This window comes from Tachysurus vachellii, chromosome 21 (genome assembly GCF_030014155.1).
Source record: "Tachysurus vachellii isolate PV-2020 chromosome 21, HZAU_Pvac_v1, whole genome shotgun sequence".
In the NCBI taxonomy this organism is placed as follows: domain Eukaryota; kingdom Metazoa; phylum Chordata; class Actinopteri; order Siluriformes; family Bagridae; genus Tachysurus; species Tachysurus vachellii.
The window spans coordinates 18268511-18291264 of NC_083480.1; the positions used below are offsets into that span (position 1 = coordinate 18268511).

Here is a 22754-nt window from a genome sequence, read left to right on the forward strand (position 1 = left end):
CATTGTATTGGCTTCCAGTCAAGTTTCACAATGATTCTAAAATACTTTTATTAACCTATAAAACACTTAACGGTCTCGTGCCACAGTACCTGAGAGATCTGTTGGTTTATGATGATCCGTCACGCCTACTTCGATCAAAAGGTGCACGCTATTTGTTAGTACCTTAAGTACAAAAGGCTACAGCAGACCTCCGAGTCTGGTTCCTCTCAAGGTCAAAACTGTTTTGATACAACATCCTAATATGATTTACTGAAAATTTGTCCAAAAGAATATAAGGGCTGAATATAAGGGCTTTTTCTGTGTCAGCATTAGGCACTAAAATCTAATACACAATGGTTAAACTCAGACCTTCAAATTTCAGCATGTTATCATTACCTAATTATCAATATTTAAAAAAACCAAAACATCCTATGGCATTTTTACTACATAAACACACACACACACACTCTAATATAATTTTATAGTAATGGTGTAGTATTGAATAGATAGATGAGCTCTTTATAATGTTTAAATTGACTGCCAGAAACCACACAAGATTTATAAACCAACAGTTTGCACAGAAGCAGGACGAGAACTCGGCGGGCTTTTTAATACACAAAACTGTATTTGATCACTGAACTTGTACACACTTATTTACAATTTCAAACCAAAAGAAAGTGGGAAAAAAATGGAAGAAGAGTTTGAGCTCAGAGGAAAACATGTGGGGCTGGAGATCATCGAGCATCGAACACGACCACTGAAACCCAGAGTTAAGGAATACACACAAACACACACGACTCCTTCCAGCCATGTTAAACACCTCCTTAAAGAAAACTTCTCTGTAGAGATGTGAAGCTTCAGCCATACATGTCCCTGTGAAGGAGCTTTAGCAACAATAACATTAATATAAACCTGCCAGCAGAGCTGCTGTGAACACCATATGACCAGTCAGAATACTGCAGCACTGTGCTGGGACTTCTGTTCATTTTATTTTCACATGCCAATTGTTTCTAAACTCTTCCAGGAATGAAGAATGAAGGTGTGAATGAAATGCCCAGGCTGTTGTTGAGTTATAAAGGATACGTCTCTTCGTCCTCTTCTTGTACATGATTCTGTAGCCACATTCTCTACAGCGTATCGGGTCTCGGGCCTTGATCTCATTTTCTGTGTGACACTCTATGCATGAAAAAAAACTTAAATCAGTTCAATCTTTAACAACAAGCACATGAATGGACATAACATCGAGTTGACTACTAAGCATCAGACAACCTGGGGATTAAATACAGAATCTGAACAGACATGTCAGAAAACAGGGTGTTTTTCTTGTGAGAAAAGAAGGTTTGAGCTTTTGTTGGGTATAAAGACACTTCAGGATGCACACACACTTTTCTGTTAAATCAAAACATTTTAAACACGGTGCAATGAAATATCAACAAAGTTTAAGGTAAGTTTCTGAGTTAGAGCTAAAGACAAAAGTGTATCAGTGTACAGTCATTATAGAGAACAGACACAGATCTATAGGTCATGACTGAATGTAAATGAGGTGTTTCTTCAACCTGTATAGAAATGGAAGTTTATAATAATTCATGAATATTAACTCTATAATGATGTATTATATAGAAATGTGAGGTAATAATATTAATAAATCATGAATATTAACTCTATAATGATGTATAATATAAAAATGTGAGGTAATAACAATAATAAATCATGAATATTAACTCTATAATGATGTATAATATAGAAATGTGAGGTAATAATAATAAATCATGGATATTAACTCTATAATGATGTATAATATAGAAATGTGAGGTAATAATAATAAATCATGGATATTAACTCTATAATGATGTATAATATAAAAATGTGAGGTAATAATAATAAATCATGGATATTAACTCTATAATGATGTATAATACAAAAATGTGAGGTAATAACAATAATAAATCGTTAACATTAACTATAATGATGTACAATATAGAAATGTGAGGTAATAACAATAATAAATCGTTAACATTAACTATAATGATGTACAATATAGAAATGTGAGGTAATAACAATAATAAATCGTTAACATTAACTATAATGATGTATAATATAGAAATGTGAGGTAATAACAATAATAAATCGTTAACATTAACTATAATGATGTATAATATAAAAATGTGAGGTAATAACAATAATAAATCGTTAACATTAACTATAATGATGTATTATATAGAAATGTGAGGTAATAACAATAATAAATCGTTAACATTAACTATAATGATGTATAATATAGAAATGTGAGGTAATAACAATAATAAATCGTTAACATTAACTATAATGATGTATAATATAGAAATGTGAGGTAATAACAATAATAAATCGTTAACATTAACTATAATGATGTATAATATAGAAATGTGAGGTAATAACAATAATAAATCGTTAACATTAACTATAATGATGTATAATATAGAAATGTGAGGTAATAACAATAATAAATCGTTAACATTAACTATAATGATGTATAATATAGAAATGTGAGGTAATAACAATAATAAATCGTTAACATTAACTATAATGATGTACAATATAGAAATGTGAGGTAATAACAATAATAAATCGTTAACATTAACTATAATGATGTACAATATAGAAATGTGAGGTAATAACAATAATAAATCGTTAACATTAACTATAATGATGTACAATATAGAAATGTGAGGTAATAACAATAATAAATCGTTAACATTAACTATAATGATGTATAATATAGAAATGTGAGGTAATAACAATAATAAATCGTTAACATTAACTATAATGATGTATAATATAGAAATGTGAGGTAATAACAATAATAAATCGTTAACATTAACTATAATGATGTATAATATAATAATGTGAGGTAATAACAATAATAAATCGTTAACATTAACTATAATGATGTATAATATAATAATGTGAGGTAATAACAATAATAAATCGTTAACATTAACTATAATGATGTATAATATAGAAATGTGAGGTAATAACAATAATAAATCGTTAACATTAACTATAATGATGTATAATATAGAAATGTGAGGTAATAACAATAATAAATCGTTAACATTAACTATAATGATGTATAATATAGAAATGTGAGGTAATAACAATAATAAATCGTTAACATTAACTATAATGATGTATAATATAGAAATGTGAGGTAATAACAATAATAAATCGTTAACATTAACTATAATGATGTATAATATAGAAATGTGAGGTAATAACAATAATAAATCGTTAACATTAACTATAATGATGTATAATATAGAAATGTGAGGTAATAACAATAATAAATCGTTAACATTAACTATAATGATGTATAATATAAAAATGTGAGGTAATAACAATAATAAATCGTTAACATTAACTATAATGATGTATAATATAGAAATGTGAGGTAATAACAATAATAAATCGTTAACATTAACTATAATGATGTATTATATAGAAATGTGAGGTAATAACAATAATAAATCGTTAACATTAACTATAATGATGTATAATATAGAAATGTGAGGTAATAACAATAATAAATCGTTAACATTAACTATAATGATGTATAATATAGAAATGTGAGGTAATAACAATAATAAATCGTTAACATTAACTATAATGATGTATAATATAGAAATGTGAGGTAATAACAATAATAAATCGTTAACATTAACTATAATGATGTACAATATAGAAATGTGAGGTAATAACAATAATAAATCGTTAACATTAACTATAATGATGTACAATATAGAAATGTGAGGTAATAACAATAATAAATCGTTAACATTAACTATAATGATGTACAATATAGAAATGTGAGGTAATAACAATAATAAATCGTTAACATTAACTATAATGATGTATAATATAGAAATGTGAGGTAATAACAATAATAAATCGTTAACATTAACTATAATGATGTATAATATAGAAATGTGAGGTAATAACAATAATAAATCGTTAACATTAACTATAATGATGTATAATATAGAAATGTGAGGTAATAACAATAATAAATCGTTAACATTAACTATAATGATGTATAATATAGAAATGTGAGGTAATAACAATAATAAATCGTTAACATTAACTATAATGATGTATAATATAATAATGTGAGGTAATAACAATAATAAATCGTTAACATTAACTATAATGATGTATAATATAAAAATGTGAGGTAATAACAATAATAAATCGTTAACATTAACTATAATGATGTATTATATAGAAATGTGAGGTAATAACAATAATAAATCGTTAACATTAACTATAATGATGTATAATATAGAAATGTGAGGTAATAACAATAATAAATCGTTAACATTAACTATAATGATGTATAATATAGAAATGTGAGGTAATAACAATAATAAATCGTTAACATTAACTATAATGATGTATAATATAAAAATGTGAGGTAATAACAATAATAAATCGTTAACATTAACTATAATGATGTATAATATAGAAATGTGAGGTAATAACAATAATAAATCATTAACATTAACTATAATGATGTATAATATAAAAATGTGAGGTAATAACAATAATAAATCGTTAACATTAACTATAATGATGTATAATATAGAAATGTGAGGTAATAACAATAATAAATCGTTAACATTAACTATAATGATGTATTATAAACGTCACCTCCACAGATGTAAATCATGGGCTGCTGTTTAGGAGGCTGGACCTCTTTCTGGGAATCCATTTCTGAAAACAAAACGAGACACGATTCTAAAAACGTGAAGTAAAAGACAACATAAGTGAAGAATATGGATTTAAATCGACTAGCTAGTTAGCAAGCTACCAAAAACTAGCAAGCTAGTTAGCACATTTGCTAGCAAGCGCGTGCGAACTGTCAGCAAATTACCCAAATGTATCAATTAAACTTTGCATTTATTTTCTAGCCTTATTTCATTATTATGAGCTACTATATTAATAATTAAAAAACGAAGCAACTTGCTAACCACCAACAAACGTGCGTTGTGTCCGTGCTGTTGTGAATACACGTTTACGCATGCGCACTGTTACCCCGGAGCGTTCTGCGCATGCGAAAGGAACTATTTCGTCGATCAAAGATGACGTTTGCGAGTCAGGTGAAGTTTAGGGGATTTTTTCCGCAATAACTGAAATAACATAGAACAAATAACATATAAACATATCGTTTATATATGATATTAAACCGATTGAGACATTAAACAAGTGTTAAACGTATTTTATTTGCTTTGTTTTTAGTTCGGAAGTTAGTTTAGGAATTCGTCGAGAAGTAAAAACCGAACCGGAAGTAAACCAGCTTTAGCGTCATGATCTGAAGTAAAACTGCGTCTCAGGTGAGAGATTAAAACTTTAGACTGTTTATTAGAGTGTTTACAGAAAGCTGCGTGTGTGTTTGTGCGTGTAAAACGTGTATAAAGTGTTAATACGCTGTTGTGTAGTGACACCTGCAGTTAGATACAACGCATGGTTTCAGTTTCTGTTTGTGAGGAAAACATATTTATTATAAACTAAATAACATAATGATGTAAACTATATATACGTTTATATTTATTTATATTTATATACACACACACACACAGCTGTGTATACAGACATATGACCTCAGGGTTTTATAGAAAATATAATTCATGCAGTTGGATTGTTTGGGCTTTATGTCAGAGATGGGAGAGGCCTGTAATAAACAACAACAACAACACAATCATGTAATACACAACAACAACACAATCATGTAATACACAACAACAACAACACAGTCATATAATACAGAACAACAACAACAACAAAAACATAATCATGTAATACACAACAACAACAACACAATGATGTAATACACAACAACAACAGCAACACAATCATGTAATACACAACAACAACACAATCATGTAATACACAACAACAACAACACAATCATGTAATACACAACAACAACACAATCATGTAATACACAACAGCAACACAATCATGTAATACACAACAACAACAACACAATCATGTAATACACCTAAACAACAAAACAATCATGTAATACACAACAACAACACAATAATGTATTACACAACAACAACACATTAAAGTGTGTCTCTGTAACACATACACAACAACAACAACACATTAAAGTGTGTCTCTGTAACACATACACAACAACAACACATTAAAGTGTGTCTCTGTAACACATACACAACAACAACAACACATTAAAGTGTGTCTCTGTAACACATACACAACAACAACACATTAAAGTGTGTCTCTGTAACACATACACAACAACAACAACACATTAAAGTGTGTCTCTGTAACACATACACAACAACAACAACACATTAAAGTGTGTCTCTGTAAGACGTGATGTTATCAGAGCAGGTCTCACGTGTACTCCTGTCTTATAAATCCTTTATTTATTTATTAGTATTATTTAATATTATACAGTCTGTATAATTAAGCTGATAGAATAGAACACTTTAGTAATAGAACAATAGAAGTTTTGGGTTGTTATACAAATGATATAAAGTTATTAAACTTGTGTCAGTTTCAGTAAGATTACACAATAGTGTAGTCCAGTCTTCTTTGTTCAGATGTTTGAAATCAGTCTCAGAACTAAACTGACTTGTTCATGTTTAAAGTTTTTACTTTGACTCAGAATCTAGTCAGCCATTACTTAGATACCTTCGGTTTCTCGTTTGTAATGGAGCTTTTTCACAGACATGGATACAGACCAGTTTTGTTTTAGAAAGCACTGGCTTGTAATCAGCAGGTAAGAGATTTAAAACTCCATCTGAAAGAATAGTTTCTCTGCTCTGATGGTCAGGATGGAGGACGAAAGCTTGGAACATCGTAGCGTGGAGGTCCTTCAGATCCCCGATGGTGTGGATGACGACCTGTTGTGGCTTTACTTTGAAAACAAGAGACGGTCTGGAGGAGGGAACATCATTTCTCTGGACAGGACAGGAGACAGAGCCTTACTGGTGTTTGAGAATGTGGACGGTGAGACTAGGAAATGAATCTCAGTGTTTTATTATATACATTATGTAGCAAAACGGAGCACTACATGTGTGTGTGTGTGTGTGTGTGTTGACTAGTTGTGACGAGAGTCTTGCAGAAAGACATTCATAGTCTCAGTGATGCGCAACTGATCGTACGCAAAAAACCCCCAAAGGATCATAGGAAGCTGGTGCTGCGTGGTCTTTCTCCCAGCACCAGCTCTGACATGCTGGAGCTTTACGTGGAGAATCTGACTGGGATCGACTCAGATAACTACACTCTATATCTGTCCCCCAGGAAAGACCTGGTCCTCATTCATCTCCACCAGCCTGCAGCCGAGGGTCCGTATGTAGAAACGCACAGTAACACAGATTCGACTCGTTTCCACCCAATTAACCGCTTTGCGCTTTGATGTTAAAATGTTTCTATTGCAGAATTTGAGAAGATGCGCAGTAAATTCTCCAAGCGAGCGCTAGATGGAGCGAGGCTCACTCTGGAGCAGGTGGAGTGCACAGACTCCATCATGGTGGGAAACCTGCCCCCTGACCTGACCGACGATCTGCTAACGCTGTACTTCGAGTGCAGCCGCAGTGGAGGAGGAGAAGTGGTGTCTGTGTGCAGGATCTCACAACACCTCGCTAAAGTCTCCTTTAAAGACGTGCAGTGTAAGTGGACATGAACATGATATAACACACAGCTTTAACATCAAACAGAGCTATTTCAGTACAATATACTACACACAGGCCACACCCACCACAACCTGGCCACACCCACAACACAGGCCATGCATACTATACACAGGCCACACCCACAATACTGGCCACACCCAGCACAAACAGAGAACAACCAGTAAAACCAAGCCACACCCAGCACAAGCAAACCACACCCACAATACAGGCCACACCCAGCACAAACAGAGAACAACCAGTAAAAACAAGCCACACCCAGCACAAGCAAACCACGCCCACAATACAGGCCACACCCAGCACAAACAGGCAACAACCAGTAAAAACAAGCCACACCCAGTACAAGAAAGCCACACCCACAATACTGGCCACACCCAGCACAAACAGGCAACGGCCAGTAAAAACAAGCCACACCCAGTACAAACAGGCCACACCCACAAAATGCCATGCACACTATACAATAGCCACATCCACCACAAATATACACCCACTACAAACAGGCCACTGTTTTTAGACCACCACACAAGCCACACCCAGCACATCTGATATACACCAGCCACATCTGTCTCACACAGGCCACACCCACTAAACACAGACCACATATCAATCACTGGAACTGACAGAGATGCCACACCTACTGCACAGAGGTTACACCAATTACACAGAGGCCACATTTCCTTTACTACACCCACTACGTAGCGAGCCAGGTGAGCGGTGGTAACTGTGGAACCACGTTAACAAACATGTATAATCCTGTGTTATCACATCACTGTCAGTCAAGTATCTTCATTAAAATATTTGGCCACACCCACTAAGGCAGTTGTCAAGATGTGTGTATAATATGACATCACATCAAGATGTGTGTATAACATGACATCACCTTTTTTGACAATTTTGTTAAATAGCGGTGGACGGCGTACTTCAGAAGTCTCACAAGCTAGAAGAGACAGACTTGATCGTGAAACCTTATTATTCTTTTCTGCACTTGGAGGAAGAAGCCCCTCAGACGAGTTCAGAGAACGGGACAGACAGAGGTGTAGATGGTCAGATTAGCTCTGTATCTCCTTTGAATGACAGACACACTGTTCTGAGCAGCTCTGCATCATCATTGTCCCTCAGTCAGGAGGCTGTTGCTCTGAAACCTGACCTCCAGATGACTCCAGAACCTGTAGATATGTCCAAAAACACCTCGCAGGTCCTTCAACCTCCAGCTGAACAGAAGCCCTCTATCTGCCATGTCCCCATCCTTGACCCCATTAAACGAGAGCTCATCACTCTCTGTAATGTTCCCGAAAGGTTGAGAACATCTCATCCTGGATACAAGATCAGAGTCACACCGAACGGCGTGGAGGTCGAAGGCCCCACCCTAGATGGAGTTGAGAAACTGAAGAGCGAGCTGATGGAGTTCCTTGTTGGCGTATCGCAGGTCCAAGTGTCCGTCAGTGCTCTGAAAGCTGACTTTTTCCAGAGACAGGATGTCAGAGACAAGCTGACAGCAATGCTGAAGGACCAGGGACTGTCTTGCTCCTACACGCTGAACGGGGGGGTGATGACTTTAAGTTCCACCTCCATGCACATGGTGAACCAGGCATGTGAGGTGATAAAGACCACGGTCAGTGAGTTTGTCCTTAATGTGAAGCCTGAGTATGAGTACATAATCTGCTCTGAGGAGTGGAGAACCTTCCTCCTGAGTCAGGACACCTGCAGCGCCGAAACCTCAACCCAGGGGAATGCCATCTCCGTGGTGACACTGAAGGATGTGGAGCTGGAGGTGAAGGAGAACATCGCTCGGTTCCTCAGCACTCCCATTCAGAGGGAGAAAGTCCTCAGCATGCAGCCTGCTATGCTCACCTACATCCAGCTGCACCATCAACAGCTGCTCAGGGACATGTCTGAGGTCATCATCTTCCCCCTGGACACCGGAGACGGCCTGAGCGTGAGCTATATTTAAATCACTTTAAGAGCTTTTTAATCACTTTAAAAGCTTCGATTAAAAGAAAAAATAAAAAAATATAGAAGTTTTTTTTTCAATAATTATTTTTTCAAAAATTATTGAATTATTTATTTATTTATTTATTTATTTAATATTTACCAGTATTATAATACAACAAAATGTTTAGTATTTTATTTGATTTTTATCAAGTATTCGTTTAGTCATTTTACTTTATTAAACTTCATAAATATATCATGAAAAATTTAAATGATTGGTATTTCTACAGAATTTGTATAATTGTATGCAATTGTAAAATATTTTAAAATGATTTATTTGTTAGGATGATATTAGGATGATTACATTTACATTAATTACATTTACATTGATTACATTAGTTACATTATTTATTTACATTTACATTGTTTACATTATTTACATTTACATTAATTACATATACATTATTTACATTAGTTACATTATTTACTTTATTTACATTTACATTGTTTACATTATTTACATTTACTTTATTTACATTTACATTGTTTACATTATTTACATTTACATTAATTACATACATTATTTACATTAGTTACATTATTTACATTATTTACATTTACATTAATTACATATACATTATTTACATTATTTACATTTACATTGTTTACATTATTTACATTTACTTTATTTACATTTACATTAATTACATACATTATTTACATTAGTTACATTATTTACATTTACATTGTTTACATTATTTACATTTACATTATTTACATTTACATTAATTACATATACATTATTTACATTATTTACATTATTTACATTATTTACATTTACATTGTTTACATTATTTACATTTACTTTATTTACATTGTTTACATTTACATTATTTACATTTACATTATTTACTTTATTTACATTTACATTGTTTACATTATTTACATTTACATTAATTACATACATTATTTCCATTAGTTACATTATTTACATTTACATTGTTTACTTTATTTACATTTACATTGTTTACATTTACATTCTTTACATTTACATTTTTTAAATTATTTACATTTACATTATTTATATTTACATTTACATTATTTACATTATTTACATTTACATTGTTTACATTATTTATATTTACATTATTTACATTTACATTATTTACTTTATTTACATTTACATTGTTTACATTATTTACATTTACATTAATTACATACATTATTTCCATTAGTTACATTATTTACATTTACATTCTTTACATTTACATTTTTAAAATTATTTACATTTACATTATTTACATTTACATTGTTTACATTATTTATATTTACATTATTTACATTTACATTATTTACTTTATTTACATTTACATTGTTTACATTATTTACATTTACATTATTTACATTATTTACATAATTTCTTGTCCATGTCACCCAAATGAGGATGAGGTTCACTTCTGAGTCTGGTTCCTCTCAAGGTTTCTTCCTCAGATCATCTCAGGGAGGTTTTCCTCACCACCGTCACCTCAGACGTGATCATTAGAGATGAAAAATAATTTAATAAAAAAATGTAGAAATTTTTAATAGAAAAGCTTTGAGACATTGTGAATTGTTAAAAGCATTACAAATAAATTGAATTGAAATGTGTGTGTGTGTGTGTGAATGTTGCTGGACAGATCCAGGGAAACCCCACGGCGGTTCAGACAGTAGCGGAGGTTTTATCCAGCGTGGTCGACTCCACGTACACTAAGATCATCACAGTGACTCAGCCCGGCATCGCTCGCTTCCTGCTGCACGATGACGAGGGGTTGAGCATCCTGGGAGAGATGACCGCCAAGTTCCAGGTCTACATCAACCTGGAGAGGGTGCACTGGGAACCGCTGGAGGAACAGGTACTGATCACAAGCACATCTGTGCACTTATTAATGTACGTATACGTGTGTTTGTGTGTGTGTGGGGGGGGGGGGGCACGGTGGCTTAGTGGTTAGCACGTTCACCTCACACCTCCAGGGTTGGGGGTTCGACTCCCACCTCCACCTTGTGTGTGTGGAGTTTGCATGTTCTCCCCGTGCCTCGGGGGTTTCCTCCGGGTACTCCGGTTTCCTCCCCCGGTCCAAAGACATGCATGGTAGGTTGATTGGCATCTCTGGAAAATTGTCCGTAGTGTGTGTGTGTGAGTGAATGAGTGTGTGTGTGTGTGTGTGTGTGTGTGCCCTGTGATGGGTTGGCACTCCATCCAGGGTGTATCCTGCCTTGATGCCCGATGACGCCTGTGACCCGAGGTAGTTCGGATAAGCGGTAGAAAATGAGTGAGTGAGTGAGTGTGTGTGTGTGTGTGTTTGTGTTTCTGTCACTTTTAATAGCTCTGTTTGTGCATCTGTTCTTTAATTTTATTAACATTAAGATTCAGTCATGTAGCGTGTTAAAGAAATCTTTTTAATTCTTATTTTTAATGTCATTTAGAATCCGTCTGGATCATGTTTTGTGTTTTTTAGCTTTTTTTTTGTAGAAAGCTGACGTTAAAGATAAAGATGGAAAACTACCATCGATTAAAGTGAATAATAAAATGTTAGATTTCTTCTTCTATCAGGACATCTTCGCTCTGGCCTGGAAAACGATGTCGAGTCAGAACTTCACGAGGAGTTCAGCTCAGGGTTTAGTGGATCTGAGGACTGGCGCTGATAAACACACCTCAGGTTTCTGTCTTTACTTTTCTCCCATCTGTTCTGTTCTCACGTGATTCTGATGAGAACTGACCAGGTTCACCGTCTCACATGTTCTCAGCTCAAATAGAAGAGGCTAAGAAGATACTGGGGTTTCTGGAGACCGATCGCTCTCACACGGCGGCGGCGGCGGCGGTGGCGGCAGAGGAGGAAATGGATCTGTACTCAGCTCCTACATCCTCAGGAGAACAGGTAAATCCAGGAGCAGGTTCTCCTCAACATGGAAGGAACTCCGGGTATCTTTACTGTTCCACTTGTTAATATCAGTGTGATTTGGTTCTCCACTCGACACATCATACAGCAGTCACTTACTTTTAACCCCAACAAACAAAAAGTCTGGGTTTATAATGGGGTTTGTAATTGGATGATGCAATAACGAGATAATGAGATACGAGACAGTGAGATATTTTCTAGATAATCATTTAAAAGGTTTCTAGTAAAGTATTTTAGATTTGTAAATGTGGGATGTTTGTTTTCATGTCTGATTCATATAACGAGACAACGAGATACTTTCAGATAATTAAATATCAGGACGAGATAATGAGATATTGTCTAGGTGAAAATCTTTGAGATTTTTGAGGTCATTAGATTTTCTAGATGATTAGAAAACAAAATATTTTGAGCTAATGAGATGTTTTCTAGGTATATTAGATCTGTATTTAAGATCATGATATATTTCTTCTTAATGAGATAATGTGGAATCTTCTAGATGGCTAGTTATTTCTGGGTAATGAGGTGAAAAATGAAACACTCTGAGATATTTTTGAGGTAGAACTTCCTGAAATTGTTCTTTGTAAGTCACATATAAGATGTCCGTGATATTGCTCGTGGTCTTAAAGGCAGCGTGTCGTTCGTCTTCCTTTAGATGGAAACACAGGAGTCCGTTAAAGCTGAGAGTCAGCAGGAAGACCTCGTCAGTCTGGATGAAGATGCTTATCTCTCCCTGGCCATCCAGATGTCATTGGAGACAAGTCAGAACCCAGAGCTGCTGGAGGAAGAAGAGCTACAGAAAGTCCTCCAGCTCTCCAAAGACGAGGCGATGCCCATGGACGAGGGCCAAGAGCTGGTGAAGGCGGTGGACGTGTCCCTGCAGGAGGCCATCAGCTTGTCCAACACGGCGCAGATCGAGGTGTTTGCGTGTTACACACATGACCTGGTGCGTGTCGACATCGCTCTGGGGAAGAAGGTGGGTTTAAGGCAGCATGAGGAGAAACTGCAGCACAAGAGCTTCAGGAAGCTCTCAGGCTTCCATCGGCGCTGCCTGGACTTCATCAAAAGGAAGCACGCTGTGGAAATCCAGATCCAGGGAACCACAGCCATCGTCTCAGGGTTTAAGAACTACGTGACCGAAGCGCTGCCCGAACTGAACGAGCTGCTGGAGAGAGCGGAAGGGAGCACCACAGACGCCGAGATCCTGAAGACCGTGCAGTGGGTGTGGCACGACCGCGAGCGCTCGGCGGTGACGCCGTACTCACCGGAGGCCACGTTGTTCATCGAAAACGCCTGGAGAATAAAACAGGACAAGCTGGACATCCTGTTCAACAACCAGCCCTACACCATCGATTTCACAAAGATGCTGGAGTTCAGCGTGTCGTCCGGGCGATCCGTGCCCATCTCACGAAAACTCATCAGCTCTGTCGATCTGTACACAGAATTCCAAGGTCAGGATTAGAGCTGGAATGTCGTCATGCTGTTTCTGTACATCTCCTAACACTCGCTGTAGAGTTAAACATAAATATAATGCAGCCATTATCGGGGTCCAGTAATCACTTTGACCCCATGCAGAATACCCGTGTGCCAGGGGCAGCTTTTACAACATGAAACACTTTGTTTTACACTATAGTGACTTCTCCTGGTGAACAAATCAAATCTGGTATAAAACATTTATATACTAATATACTATACGATTTCTAACTACAGACTGATGACCCTGTCTGACACACTTTAAGCTCACACACTCATCCTTCAGGATCACTCCTACCCCATTTCTCTTTCCATCCACACCATAAACAAACAAACCGGATTGTATCCCACTCCAACACCTTCCTTCTCTCCATCATGTCCACCAGCTCTCTATCTTTCCCTGTCATTGTATAAACATTGAGTCTCAGACCTGTACTCCTGCCTTTCCTCTTCTCTCTGTCCCTACGCACCTTCCTCCTTCCTCTCCTTCCTCCACCAACAGTATCCCGGTTTCTGCCGCCACCCTGTAGCTCGACAGTTCGTTGGTCCTTTTAAACACGTGAGTCATCAGTGTGAATTCCACACCGGATCAGTCGAGGACACGGTGAACAACCAACAACAAACTGTTGACCTACAGGGTGCCAGCAGAAATACGGCAAATCTTACGCAGCGTGTCCTTTCTGACGCAACCCTGTGTGTTTATCTGGGATTGGGACCGGCACAGAAGTCACACAGACGTCACTGGCTTCCAAACCTGGGGCTAGATTATATACTCATATACTATATATGTACTTATTTTTTTTTTTATAAATATATATGTGGGGTCACGGTGGCTTAGTGGTTAGTACGTTCGCCTCACACCTCCAGGGTTGGGGGTTCGATTCCCACCTCCACCTTGTGTGTGTGGAGTTTGCATGTTCTCCCCGTGCCTCGGGGGTTTCCTCCGGGTACTCCGGTTTCCTCCCCCGGTCCAAAGACATGCATGGTAGGTTGATTGGCATCTCTGGAAAATTGTCCGTAGTGTGTTTGTGTGAGTGAATGAGAGTGTGTGTGTGTGTGTGTGTGCCCTGCGATGGGTTGGCACGCCGTCCAGGGTGTATCCTGCCTTGATGCCCGATGACGCCTGAGATAGGCACAGGCTCCCCGTGACCCGAGGTAGTTCGGATAAGCGGTAGAAGATGAATGAGTGAGTGAATATATATATGTGTGTGTGTGTGTGTAAAAGTCTTCCGTCTGTCTTTGACGTTTTCAGAGGATTACAGTCTGCTGTCGGATGTTCCAGACGCCGTGAGACTGGAGAAAGATTCTGAAGAATATAACGAAGTTGCTGCAGAATTCTTTAGCAGCCTCACCGATCAGAGCAGCGTCCAGATCGTACAGGTGAAGCAGATCGCTTTACATCTCCTGTAGAACGCTTACACTGGATCGTCAATGTGAACGAGTCGGAATCAGAATCAGAAAGGTCTTTATTGGCGAGTATGTTTTCACGCACGAGGAATTCGTTCTAGTACAGGAGCTCCACAATGTAAACAGAATGGCATTGATAAGACGTGATCTGTTACCATAGAAACAATAAACCCGCCTACCGTGAGAACGGTCACTGTTCAGCGTAGAAGCTGTGAGCAGGTGTAGAGCGAGCGACGGTAACCGTATGTTGTCCTGTATGGACCTGTCATGTGCAGGTGGAGAAGCTGACGAACCGGCTGCTGTACAGTCAGTACCTGCTGAAGAAGGCCGACATGGAGCAGAAGGTTCGGAGTGACGTGGAGCGGATGCTGTATCATGGCACCAGCGAGAGCAGCGTGAAAGAGATCTGCATCCACGGCTTCAACAGGAGCTTCTGCGGCAAAAACGGTAACGCGACGCTCCACCTGAGCTCCTCGTGAGCTCCACCTGAGCTCCTCATGAGCTCCACCTGAGCTCCTCGTGAGCTCATTAAACACACTTCAGAGGTATACTCAACTCTTAAGAGTATATCTCTGTTAGATCAGCACTAGTCGTTATAATAATCACTTTAATCACCGGTGTCAGTGGATCCGGTTCTGCTCCTCACTCCACGAATAAAATGCACTTCAGAACAAGTCGAGACTCGAGCGTGAGCGAGACACGTTTCAGATAAACTCCGCCCACTGTGTCACAGTGTTTAGGATGAGCCGATGTTAATGTGTTAATCCTGTTACTTCACACTACACTGTGCACTTTTACACACATTAAGGAGTGAGTTTGGGTGTTTTTTCTCTCTCCACACAGCCACGGCGTACGGACAGGGCGTGTACTTCGCCGTGAAATCCGCATACTCTTTCTCGGACACCTACTCCCCCCCCAACGCTGACGGACACAAGTTCATCTTCGTAGCCAAAGTCCTGACGGGAGACTTCACCCAGGGGAAGCACGACATGAGGACGGCTCCTCTCAGACAGGGCTCAGACATCCCGGTGCGCTTCCACAGCGTCGTGGACAGCATGAAGGAGCCCAGTCTGTTCGTCATCTTTAACGACACACAGGCGTATCCTCAGTATCTCATCACCTGCCTGAAGGCTCCTGAGTGAAAACGACACACTTCCTCCTTTGTATCTCATCTCTGCTCCTCTGACTCACACCTACATGTTAATCTGAACTTTAACCTTTAACACACAAAATCAAACCAGACTTATTAATCACTGTAAAGACTGTATTTCATCTGTGAGACATAAATAAAGGGTGTAAAGTTGGTGTGTGGTGTGTGTGTGAGTGTCTGTGTGTGTGTGTGTGTGTGAGTGTCTGTGTGTGTGTGTGTGAGAGAGAGTGTGTGTGAGTGTGTGTCTGTGTCTGTCTCTGTGTGAGTGTGTGTGTGTCTCTGTGTGGGTGTGTGTGAGTGTGTCTGTGTGTGAGTGTGTCTGTGTCTGTCTCTGTGTGAGTGTGCGTGTCTCTGTGTGAGTGTGTGTCTCTGTGTGGGTGTGTGTGTGTCTGTGTGAGTGTGTGTGTCTCTGTCTCTGTGTGAGTGTGTGTGTGTCTCTGTGTGGGTGTGTGTGAATGTGTCTGTGTGTGTGTGAGTGTGTGTCTGTCTCTGTGTGAGTGTGTGTGTGTCTCTGTGTGAGTGTGTGTCTCTGTGTGGGTGTGTGTGAGTGTGTGTGTGTGTGAGAGAGAGTGTGTGTGTGTGAGAGAGTGTGTGTCTGTGTCTCTGTGTGTGTGAGAGTGTGTCTGTGTGTGTGAGAGAGTGTGTGTGTCTCTGTGTGAGTGTGTGTGTCTGTGTCTCTGTGTGTGTGAGAGTGTGTCTGTGTGTGTGTCTGTGTGAGTGTGTGTTTCTCTGTGTGTGTGTTTCTCTGTGTGTGTGTATGAGAGAGAGTGTGTGTGTGTCTGTGTGTGAGTGTGTCTGTGTTTCTCTGTGTGTGAGTGTCTTTCCCTGTGTGTGTGTGTGAGAGTGTGTGGGTGAGTGTGTCTGTGTCTCTGTGTGGGTGTGTGTGAGAGTGTGTGTGTCTCTGTGTGGGTGTGTGTGTGAGAGAGTGTGTGTGTTTGTGTGTGTGTGTGTGTGAGTGTCTCTGTGTGTGTGTGTGTGTGTGAGTGTCTCTGTGTGTGTGTGTGAGTGTCTCTGTGTGTGTGTGTCTCTGTGTGTGTGTGAGAGTGTGTGTGTTTGTGAGAGAGTGTGTGTCTGTGTCTCTGTGTGTGTGAGAGTGTGTGTGTGAGAGAGTGTGTGTGTCTCTGTGTGAGTGTGTGTGTCTGTGTGAGTGTGTGTTTCTCTGTGTGTGTGTGTGTGTTTCTCTGTGTGTGTGTATGAGAGAGAGTGTGTGTGTCTGTGTGTGAGTGTGTCTGTGTTTCTCTGTGTGTGTGTGTGTGAGTGTCTCTGTGTGTGTCTGTGTCTCTGTGTGTGTGTGTCTCTGTGTGTGTGTCTCTGTGTGTGTGTGTGTGAGTGTCTCTGTGTGTGTGTGTGTCTCTGTGTGTGTGTGTGTGTCTCTGTGTGTGTGTGTGTGTGTGTGTCTTTCATTTGCTTTATTCAGGTTAACAAATATAGACATTTTATTTATTTTGTGCTTCTCAGACTTTACAGTTCAGCTCTTTGCTTTACAAAGAAAAATAATTTAAAACATTTTACAAATGAAATTAAGCAAGAAATAATCAAAATAATCTAAAACAAATACTTCTAAAAATAATATATAATGAGATGATTATAAGGTAAATCATTAATATATAATTAAACTATTATTTATTTATTTGTATTTACTGAATGAAGAAATGAACAGATAAATCATATAAATATTGATAAATAATCGGCCAAATGCTGATAAAACTGAAGAGTAAATCGCAGTTAAAGTGAAAATCAGGTGAATAAATCTTTATTAGACAAATGATTATTAAATCATTAAAACTGTGCAGGTTTAATAAACGGCTTTTCACACTGATTATTTACCCTAAAAATAAACAAAGATATTATATTTTACACTCTACAGAATGTATTGTTTAGTGTTGGTATAATAATATTGGCACCCGGTGGATCAGACTGAGTATCAGCTGCTGTATAACCAGCTCCTCTTCATCACCACACACAAGGGGCAGATTTTTATCTTCACTGTTCATGTTAAATAAAAACTCCAGAAGTTCATCTTCTTCTTCATGGTGATGATGAAGGGTTTGTCTACATATGTGTTCCTTGTGTTTCAGGAAAATGAAAAGAATCTATCTATCTATCTATCTATCTATCTGTCTGTCTGTCTGTCTGTCTGTCTGTCTGTCTGTCTGTCTATCTTTCTGTCTCTGTCTACCTGTCTATCTATTTATCTGTCTGTCTATGTCTGTCTATCTGTGTGTCTGTCTGTTTATCTGTCTGTCTATCTGTCTGTCTATCTGTGTGTCTGTCTGTTTATCTGTCTGTCTATCTGTCTGTTTATCTGTCTGTCTGTCTGTCTGTTTATCTGTCTGTCTATCTGTCTGTCTGTCTATCTGTCTGTCTGTCTGTCTGTCAATGACAGCAGTGTTTACACACACATTAGTATATACTGTCAGCTCTACACACACACATTAGTATATACTGTCAGCTCTACACACACACACATTAGTATATACTGTCAGCTCTACACACACACACATTAGTATATACTGTCAGCTCTACACACACACACATTAGTATATACTGTCAGCTCTACACACACACATTAGTATATACTGTCAGCTCTACACACACATCAGTATATACTGTCAGCTCTACACACACACACATTAGTATATACTGTCAGCTCTACACACACACACATTAGTATATACTGTCAGCTCTACACACACACACATTAGTATATACTGTCAGCTCTACACACACACATTAGTATATACTGTCAGCTCTACACACACACACATTAGTATATACTGTCAGCTCTACACACACACACACATTAGTATATACTGTCAGCTCTACACACACACACATTAGTATATACTGTCAGCTCTACACACACATTAGTATATACTGTCAGCTCTACACACACACATTAGTATATACTGTCAGCTCTACACACACACACATTAGTATATACTGTCAGCTCTACACACACATTAGTATATACTGTCAGCTCTACACACACACACATTAGTATATACTGTCAGCTCTACACACACACATTAGTATATACTGTCAGCTCTACACACACATTAGTATATACTGTCAGCTCTACACACACACACATTAGTATATACTGTCAGCTCTACACACACACACATTAGTATATACTGTCAGCTCTACACACACACACATTAGTATATACTGTCAGCTCTACACACACACATTAGTATATACTGTCAGCTCTACACACACACACACATTAGTATATACTGTCAGCTCTACACACACACACATTAGTATATACTGTCAGCTCTACACACACACACATTAGTATATACTGTCAGCTCTACACACACACACACATTAGTATATACTGTCAGCTCTACACACACACACACATTAGTATACACTGTCAGCTCTACACACACATTAGTATATACTGTCAGCTCTACACACACACATTAGTATATACTGTCAGCTCTACACACACACACACATTAGTATATACTGTCAGCTCTACACACACACACACATTAGTATATACTGTCAGCTCTACACACACACACACATTAGTATATACTGTCAGCTCTACACACACACACATTAGTATATACTGTCAGCTCTACACACACACACATTAGTATATACTGTCAGCTCTACACACACATTAGTATATACTGTCAGCTCTACACACACACACATTAGTATATACTGTCAGCTCTACACACACATTAGTATATACTGTCAGCTCTACACACACACACATTAGTATATACTGTCAGCTCTACACACACATCAGTATATACTGTCAGCTCTACACACACACACATTAGTATATACTGTCAGCTCTACACACACACACACATTAGTATATACTGTCAGCTCTACACACACACACATTAGTATATACTGTCAGCTCTACACACACACACATTAGTATACACTGTCAGCTCTACACACACATTAGTATATACTGTCAGCTCTACACACACACACATTAGTATATACTGTCAGCTCTACACACACACACACATTAGTATATACTGTCAGCTCTACACACACACATTAGTATATACTGTCAGCTCTACACACACACATTAGTATATACTGTCAGCTCTACACACACACACATTAGTATATACTGTCAGCTCTACACACACACACATTAGTATATACTGTCAGCTCTACACACACATCAGTATATACTGTCAGCTCTACACACACACACACATTAGTATATACTGTCAGCTCTACACACACACACATTAGTATATACTGTCAGCTCTACACACACATTAGTATATACTGTCAGCTCTACACACACACACATTAGTATATACTGTCAGCTCTACACACACATCAGTATATACTGTCAGCTCTACACACACACACACATTAGTATATACTGTCAGCTCTACACACACACACATTAGTATATACTGTCAGCTCTACACACACATTAGTATATACTGTCAGCTCTACACACACACACATTAGTATATACTGTCAGCTCTACACACACACACATTAGTATATACTGTCAGCTCTACACACACATTAGTATATACTGTCAGCTCTACACACACACACATTAGTATATACTGTCAGCTCTACACACACATTAGTATATACTGTCAGCTCTACACACACACACATTAGTATATACTGTCAGCTCTACACACACATCAGTATATACTGTCAGCTCTACACACACACACATTAGTATATACTGTCAGCTCTACACACACACACATTAGTATATACTGTCAGCTCTACACACACACACATTAGTATATACTGTCAGCTCTACACACACACACATTAGTATACACTGTCAGCTCTACACACACATTAGTATATACTGTCAGCTCTACACACACACACATTAGTATATACTGTCAGCTCTACACACACATTAGTATATACTGTCAGCTCTACACACACACACATTAGTATATACTGTCAGCTCTACACACACACACATTAGTATACACTGTCAGCTCTACACACACATTAGTATATACTGTCAGCTCTACACACACACACATTAGTATATACTGTCAGCTCTACACACACATTAGTATATACTGTCAGCTCTACACACACACACATTAGTATATACTGTCAGCTCTACACACACACACATTAGTATACACTGTCAGCTCTACACACACATTAGTATATACTGTCAGCTCTACACACACACATTAGTATATACTGTCAGCTCTACACACACACATTAGTATATACTGTCAGCTCTACACACACACATTAGTATATACTGTCAGCTCTACACACACACATTAGTATATACTGTCAGCTCTACACACACACATTAGTATATACTGTCAGCTCTACACACACACATTAGTATATACTGTCAGCTCTACACACACACACATTAGTATATACTGTCAGCTCTACACACACACACATTAGTATATACTGTCAGCTCTACACACACACATTAGTATATACTGTCAGCTCTACACACACACATTAGTATATACTGTCAGCTCTACACACACATTAGTATATACTGTCAGCTCTACACACACACACATTAGTATATACTGTCAGCTCTACACACACACATTAGTATATACTGTCAGCTCTACACACACACATTAGTATATACTGTCAGCTCTACACACACACATTAGTATATACTGTCAGCTCTACACACACACATTAGTATATACTGTCAGCTCTACACACACACACATTAGTATATACTGTCAGCTCTACACACACACACATTAGTATATACTGTCAGCTCTACACACACACATTAGTATATACTGTCAGCTCTACACACACACACATTAGTATATACTGTCAGCTCTACACACACACACATTAGTATATACTGTCAGCTCTACACACACACACATTAGTATATACTGTCAGCTCTACACACACACATTAGTATATACTGTCAGCTCTACACACACACACATTAGTATATACTGTCAGCTCTACACACACACACATTAGTATATACTGTCAGCTCTACACACACACATTAGTATATACTGTCAGCTCTACACACACACACATTAGTATATACTGTCAGCTCTACACACACACACATTAGTATATACTGTCAGCTCTACACACACACATTAGTATATACTGTCAGCTCTACACACACACACATTAGTATATACTGTCAGCTCTACACACACACACATTAGTATATACTGTCAGCTC

The 22754-nt window shown here is 37.8% G+C and overlaps 2 protein-coding genes across 4 annotated transcripts; one reads left to right on the plus strand and one right to left on the minus strand.

Annotated features, from left to right (window-relative positions):
* Window positions 1-563: 563 nt before the first annotated feature.
* On the minus strand, window positions 564-5079 carry polr2k (RNA polymerase II, I and III subunit K). 2 transcript variants are annotated; one of them, XM_060896914.1, is made up of 4 exons: window positions 4986-5079; window positions 4666-4728; window positions 1063-1155; window positions 564-736 (listed from the first exon to the last, which is right to left on the minus strand). In XM_060896914.1, exons 1-4 carry the CDS (start codon window positions 5035-5037, stop codon window positions 714-716), a joined length of 231 nt encoding a protein of 76 aa, XP_060752897.1. In that variant the 5' UTR covers window positions 5038-5079; the 3' UTR covers window positions 564-713. The 2 variants fall into 2 exon arrangements, with proteins under 2 accessions (XP_060752897.1, XP_060752898.1); XM_060896915.1 differs by having other exon boundaries at window positions 4989-5060.
* A 15-nt stretch (window positions 5080-5094) lies between these two features.
* On the plus strand, window positions 5095-16726 carry parp10 (poly(ADP-ribose) polymerase family member 10). Of its 2 annotated transcripts, XM_060896913.1 has the most exons (13): window positions 5096-5114; window positions 5254-5348; window positions 6821-6996; window positions 7092-7334; window positions 7428-7658; window positions 8585-9615; window positions 11285-11500; window positions 12199-12304; window positions 12393-12523; window positions 13197-13992; window positions 15267-15394; window positions 15697-15868; window positions 16265-16726. In XM_060896913.1, exons 3-13 carry the CDS (start codon window positions 6822-6824, stop codon window positions 16561-16563), a joined length of 3528 nt encoding a protein of 1175 aa, XP_060752896.1. In that variant the 5' UTR covers window positions 5096-5114; window positions 5254-5348; window position 6821; the 3' UTR covers window positions 16564-16726. The 2 variants fall into 2 exon arrangements, with proteins under 2 accessions (XP_060752895.1, XP_060752896.1); XM_060896912.1 differs by having other exon boundaries at window positions 5095-5348.
* The last annotated feature ends 6028 nt before the right edge of the window (window positions 16727-22754 follow it).

Coding starts and splice junctions, on each gene's coding strand:
- polr2k (XM_060896914.1), bottom strand. CDS start 5,037: ATGCGTAAACGTGTATTCACAACAGCACGGACACAACGCACGTTTGTT. Junction 1,156..4,665: donor CATGATTTACATCTGTGGAG/GTGACGTTTATA, acceptor TTTCATGCATAG/AGTGTCACACAGAAAATGAG. Junction 737..1,062: donor CAAGAAGAGGACGAAGAGAC/GTATCCTTTATA, acceptor TCTGGGTTTCAG/TGGTCGTGTTCGATGCTCGA.
- parp10 (XM_060896912.1), top strand. CDS start 6,822: ATGGAGGACGAAAGCTTGGAACATCGTAGCGTGGAGGTCCTTCAGATC. Junction 7,659..8,584: donor CTCCTTTAAAGACGTGCAGT/GTAAGTGGACAT, acceptor TTTGTTAAATAG/CGGTGGACGGCGTACTTCAG. Junction 12,524..13,196: donor CTACATCCTCAGGAGAACAG/GTAAATCCAGGA, acceptor GTCTTCCTTTAG/ATGGAAACACAGGAGTCCGT.